The sequence below is a fragment of the Antrostomus carolinensis genome, unplaced genomic scaffold, assembly GCF_000700745.2.
Source record: "Antrostomus carolinensis isolate BGI_N321 unplaced genomic scaffold, ASM70074v2 scaffold19191, whole genome shotgun sequence".
NCBI classification, from domain to species: Eukaryota; Metazoa; Chordata; class Aves; order Caprimulgiformes; family Caprimulgidae; genus Antrostomus; species Antrostomus carolinensis.
In genome coordinates this window covers 4,713-11,205 of record NW_010293723.1, presented here as the reverse complement: position 1 = coordinate 11,205, position 6,493 = coordinate 4,713, and the positions used below count along the sequence as shown (strand labels likewise).

At 34.8% G+C, this 6,493-nt stretch overlaps 1 protein-coding gene across 1 annotated transcript in view; it reads left to right on the top strand.

Moving 5' to 3' along the window:
* LOC104532248 (peroxisome biogenesis factor 1-like) overlaps positions 1 to 6,493 on the top strand; it is a gene marked incomplete at its 5' end in the record, with an annotated part of 13,503 nt that overhangs the window by 2,628 nt on the left and 4,382 nt on the right. Inside the window, 6 exons of the mRNA XM_029087320.1 lie at positions 4 to 23; positions 263 to 377; positions 466 to 1,238; positions 2,739 to 2,858; positions 4,983 to 5,106; positions 5,391 to 5,500. Coding sequence (XP_028943153.1) covers positions 4 to 23; positions 263 to 377; positions 466 to 1,238; positions 2,739 to 2,858; positions 4,983 to 5,106; positions 5,391 to 5,500 — 1,262 coding nt within the window. The remainder of the gene's footprint in view (positions 1 to 3; positions 24 to 262; positions 378 to 465; positions 1,239 to 2,738; positions 2,859 to 4,982; positions 5,107 to 5,390; positions 5,501 to 6,493) is intronic.

The following is a 6,493-nucleotide window of genomic DNA, read 5'->3' as shown; positions in this document are numbered from 1 at the left end:
CAGCAGATGATTGGGAAATTCTGGTAATAAAACCTTTTCCACTGTTCACGTTCTTTTTCTTACAGATAACAGAGATTCTGACACAAGCAGTTTTTTGCACAATGTCCCATTCTTTTCAGCCCCTAAGGAAATACTAAATGTGGTGGGGTTTAATTGTATTTTATATTTCAAATGGTGCATTAGAGATGTAGAGTTTTTATCTTCAAGCAAATGTTTAAAATATATGCAGTATTTAATTTATAATTATGCCATGTTTTCCCAGGAACTGCATGCTTCCTCTCTTGAAAAGCATCTTCTTGACCAGATTCGAATAGTATTTCCAAAAGCCATCTTTCCTGTATGGGTTGAACAGCACACTCACGTTTACATCAAAATTGGTAAGCAATAGTGAAGGCTCTTGTGGCACCCTGAGTAAGCTGTTTCAAAGAGTGGATGCATTCATTGACCTGCTTTGTTCATACTCAGGTACACTTATGCCAGCAGCCCCCTATGGGAGATTAGAACCGTGCACGGAGCTTCTGATACGTCCCAAAACACGTGAACTGGAGGAAAATATCACCAGCCTGCCTTCCACAGAAAGTGACATCTTGCTCAAAAATTTTGTGAAAAATAATGTGGAGCAAGAAGAAACAGTAAAGGATCCTTTTGCCAAACAACCTTACTTAAAGCCGGGAGTCCTTGAACAGCATAAGGCTGATGCAAACATGGCATTTGGCTCAAATGTTCTCCCAAATATATGGAATTTCATAGGAAGCATTTTCTCTCATACATCTGAGCAGAAACAAAAGGCTTTGTGTGATAAAGATGAAATGAGCAGGTTCAAAGACAAGCTGCTGAACTTAATTCACATGGATTCTATTTTTAGAGTATGTCAGTGCCAGCCTCCCAGCGTGCAGAATGCCTCTGCCACTCATGCATTTCTGAAGTGCAACGCTATTCATGTTTTTCCGTGGAATTTAGAATTTATTGATTTGGATCCAAATCCTGTAGTATCTTATGGGAGAATTAGTGAGCTGCTTTCCCCAAGACAGCGTCATCAAGAAGCAAAGCAAAGTTTGCCATTTGAAAAGCAAAAGCATTTGACTGGTACGCAAGACAAAAATCATTCTAATTCTAGTAGCAGTCAAGCATCCAGTGAGGGATCTGTTGTTCAGATCGTTTGGAATGGATTTGAAGACCTAAAGAATGTCATAGAGTATGGCCACAGTGGGGAAGCCCTACATGTTGGAAGAGTTTGGGTCAGTTTGAGCACACTGTCTTTGGGGCTTTTTATTGGATAATATTTTCTATTGGGTAATTGTGGAACTGGCTAGTTAACGCAGTTTTGGGATGTAGACTTTGTGTTAAGCTCTCAAGCACAGTATGAGAGAATCAAATAATAATTACTAGAGCTGTGCTGTGCTAAGCTGTCTCATTCTGGACTACATTACTTACCATGATCCTCCAAGATGTATGGTGTACTGTGGGTTTCTGCACCCTTAGCATTTTTTTCACCAAATGGGGAAAATTCTTCAGTATTTCTGGAGAGAGTGCACCCTTTCTTCAAAATCTGTTGGTAGCTGTTGTATTCATGAGAACATGAAAGTACCTACATTCAGTACTGCATAATGAGATTTGTTTCATCAGTTAGCACTTTGAAATGTGTTTTGGACTCCAGGTATCATCAAACTGGAAAGTAATGGGATCAGGTATCCTAGTGCTACATGATGTTTGTGAGTTCTTTTATATACTCTTTAAAATACATTAAAAATTAATATAAAATAACTAGTTTTCATATCATTTAAACTATTTTAGTTTTTATATACTATTTTGCAAGGTGACACAAGTCCCAGTGTGCAGACACTGACATTTCAGCTTGTTCTGATAGAACTCTAGCCTGCTTATGTTCCTTCTTTCCTGGAAGCACGTGTAGGATCAACAAAAATAGATAAAATGCTTTTTATTTTTATTTTTTTAAATGCTTTTTATTTATTATTTTTATTTATGCACCATTTGACTATTTTGACATCATGTACTTCTCACTATTTACTTATTTTTTTGTTGAGAATGAGTGTGAGAGCCTGCAGTGGTTTTTACTACTAAATCTTTTGAGAGACATAACAATTTTCTAAATGCCAGCAACCATAAAGTCTTTCAGACTTAATAAACATTTATGAGATGTTTTCAATTTGGATATACTTTCAAAATAACACAGAATATTTGAAAAGTAGTTTCCTTTTTAAAAGGGTAAACTGATGAGCCCAATTTAGGGAAATTGGATTTTCTCTGTCTGTGCTGCACATCTGCTTAGTTATGATATGTATAATGGCCTATTTATATTTACCTGCCCATGTAAAATTAATTTAATCAGCAAATGGAAGTAGAGTTGTTTTATTTCTTCTATACTAACAGCATTCTTACAACATTCTAAGAAGTCTCCTAACTGTTCTTTTTCAACCTTTTGGTTTTTATTTAAAGAAGTTAGTAGATGGTCAGCTATAGTGAGCACTTTCACAAATAGGATAAGAGGCAATGAGAAGTGTGCATGAGAGAACAAGATTTGGATACCACTGTCAATTTTATGGTTTCTTCTTAATTCTCTTGCAGATTACAACCAACAAACAGATTGATGATCAAATGTAGAGGTTCTGCTAGTGATGAAGAAACTGAAGAAACTGATGTACTATATATGCAGTGTTAATACCTGTTTTATTTTCTGATATTTCTTTTTTTTTTTGCTTTTATTTTAAATATTTCAGATTCCAGATGGTCTGAGAAAAAAACTACATATTGAAATACATTCAACGGTCCGAATTAAGTCAGTTGAATCTATTCCAAACATTCCTGTATCTCTTAGACTGCAACCCAAACAGAACTTAGTGAGTTGATATTCTTGGTCACATATTTGTTCATATGTTGGAAAACTGATAATGTTGCTGTAGTGAAGGTTGGAGTGTTTTAGTGTTTATTTGTTTTCATTTGTTAGATAATAGTTTGGAAGTTCTGTCATGTATGACATCATTTTAAAGGAATTTCTTTTTTGAATAATTCCTTGCTTTTTCTTTTTACTGTGTAAGTAATTTAAATTAAGAAGATGCTATGATCTGCTTAAACAAGGTTTATTTAGTAATGCTGTTTTGTATTTGATCAATGATACTGTAAATGTCAAGCCATTTAATTTTGTTTTGTAAATGTCAAGCCATTTAATTTTGTTTTGTACTTGGTAAATATTTAAAATAGTTTGGTGTGTTATCGGTAATTATTTCCTTTATAAAGGAACTGGCAGAGGTCACAGAGGGTGGAGGAAATAGAACTTTTTGATACCTACTTTCCTGAAGCTATAGAGGAATACTGTATAGTATCTTTTAAATCATAGGGTCTTCCGTTGTTCTCAAATTGTGAAAATTTCTGATGTCTTTCTTACTAAAAAGGATGTTGACATCATGAAGGAGAAACAGTGTTGGTAGGGAAAAGATGCATTTTCTGTTGTAAGTCTCAAACATAAACAATTGCTTTCAAAATAGCAACAATAATCAATAATAATTTTGCATCAGGCTCTCATCTGCAGTACTTTAATACTCATTCACACCTAGCAAATTTTAAGTGTATACATTAAAGCTTATAAAAACAAAAGCAAAAAAGAAAAATAATCATAAAGAGGAAGTATCCATTTTAAGTCTTCTGGGAGAAGACATGCTTAGACTCTTTGAATGTTGCAGTGCCCAGTGGATTTCTTAAGAAAGACAGTAAAATTACTATAATTTTTTATGTCCTGTTTAGGTTTTTACTTCTTTTTAATGTTGATGGTTTTTTCCCCTCATGCTCAAGATTTAATTTTCCAGAGTTATACAATTGAATCCCTCTGTTTTGCTGTGAGACATATCCAGTCTTCTGAGTCAATCTGTGACAGTAAGAACATACTTAGTATCAGTTCTCACAGTCTGAAATGAGGTATTTCTTCGTAATGTACTGTATGCTTGTTTCTCTGCAACACTGGAGTGATTATTTCCCATGTTAGCTGCACCTCAAAACTTTAAATACAGCACTTCCCATCATAGCAGGGCCTATCCATGGTTTGTTCTTTATCCCAAATATTCTATTTTTGGTTTCTTACCTACAGAAGAATGATTGAACTGCATTATATATATATATATACACACACACATATATATATATGAGTTAAAAGAAATATTCTGTCAATAATTTGCTAAAATTGTACAAACTAGTTATATGTGCTTCTATATGTTTTAAAAACAGATTCTCCCTTTCTTTCTAATTCAGTTGAAGGTTTTTTTAGTGCTTTGAACAAACCAGACAAACATAGAAAGAAATAATGACAGCAACTTTCATTTTCCTTTCTGAACATTGCTTCCATGATTTCACAGACTCACAGAATGTCAGGGATTGGAAGGGACCTCGAAAGATCATCCAGTCCAATCCCCCTGCCAGAGCAGGAGCCTAAATGAGATCACACAGGAAGGCGTCCAGGCGGGTCTTGAATGTCTCCAGAGTAGGAGACATTTCAGTTGATTCCCCCTTTTTCAGACAGGAATTATGCTTCCGTGATTAGGAACTCGGCTAAGATATATGTGATCTAAACTCAACTTCTTTTCTTCTTCCATTTATCTAGGTGATCTGGGATAAGTTGTTTGATCTCTTTGTCTGCCTGTTGAAGTTTATTGTTGGTGCCCCTCATCTAGATGAGCTCAGGCTCCTTTGTATAGGAAGCAGAGTATATGGGAAAGAGAGGGGTACAATGAGCACCAAAAATAAGTCACAGGTCAATATTGTTGCATATCTTGGGTGCTCTTTCAAACCCAGGAGACGAGTAGTGCTCATTTTTGTTGGCAAAACATTATTTTTCATATAAATAAAACTCTTATATCTTCTTCCATCTCTCTGCTACCATAAGAGAAACAAAGGCCTCATGCAGAGGAAGAAAACAGTTTTACTTACTAACAACTTGTTTTGTTTAATTTTCCTCTTTCTTTTTTCCAATTTAGCATAAAGATATACATGAAGATGATGTTAAATCTGCTTTCAGTTCTTGGCTGCAGGATTCTGCTACTGATGATCTCCCATGGATAATGACAAGCACAGACTGTATACATCTGTCTGTTAAAGAAGGTAAGGGTATTAGTTTCATGTGTGGTAGCTGTCTTAACTGTCCATTATGGAGTTTACTTAGGCAATATGCCATTTCATCTCTGTATACAACATCTAACGTAACAGATATTTCTTTACACTGAAACTGTAAGCATGAATTATGCTTTTATAATGATTATCCTTTTTAATTCTTTCATTTGGGCTTATATTTTAATATTTCAAAATACACTAATCTGTTTAATCTTGTGAAGAATACAACTTGAATTTATTTTAAATTTTAATAGTTGTTGCTTGGGTTTTTACAGGAATGGAGGAGTTTGTCCTTCGTGCAGTGCATCCTATGCACATGGAAGAAAATAAGTCTGAAAGTATTTTTATGCTGAGTCCCAGTTTGCTGCAAAAGACTAATATACAAGTAAATATCACATAGTATCAGGTATCAAGTAATTTAAATTGTTATATTTGGTTAAAAATGCAGTACATTTTTTATATATTGTCTTTTGGTTTCCCTTTTAAAATAAATAATGTTAGTCCATTCATTAAATTATATCTGTGTTCTTTACATGTTAGTTTATAGCCTGAGGCATTGGTGAGATCCGAGGCATGTCACACTTGTCATTGAATTTCATAGTTTGTATCAGACTCTCAGAAAAATCAATTAAAGCAGGGTAAAGTCAGTACTGTCCAAGTTTGAACATACTGTCCTTATACTTAGTTGTTCTTTCCCTTAATTCATAAACCTTTGTAATATCACTTCTTGGTGTATCTGTCAGGGACAGAAGCTTGCTCTGACAAAGATGAGACATATTCCCCATTTAAACCTACCAAGCCTTCTCTTTTCTGTAGTTTCTGTGCCTTCTGTTTCTTCAGTCTTTCCTTTCAGAAGAATAAATATTTCTGTTTGATATTAGGATTACTGTTTCCATTAATATTTCTGGTTGAACCAGTGCCCATGACTCCACAGTTATGGTTATAAGAGTGGGATAACATTTTTTCATTTTTAAGCTCGTACAGTTAAGTTTTAGCAGAGAATTAAGATGTCCTGGTTTTGCTGTTTAGAATAGAATTTTTCTGCAAAATTTAAGATTCCTGTTAAAAAAAAAATTAAAGAGCTTTATTTCTACTGATAGTAGAGAAGTACAAGAAGTTTTCTACAAATTGTGCTAGTGACTGGTACTGATATGAAAGGGCAAACTGCATTTCTTAATAGCAGTGTCAGCATCTCTTACCAGCCTGTTCTTATCTGTGAACCTGTTAGCCCTGTTTGCCTGCTCCCCAGTGAACTAGACTGAAAAATCCATGTGGGTGAAAAAAGCCAGGTGTTTTGTCAGGTTACTTTCCACCCAGATCAGACTCCTGATCTGATTTGCTATCTTGCCCAACAGGTGCTTATGCCTGCACAACAGGG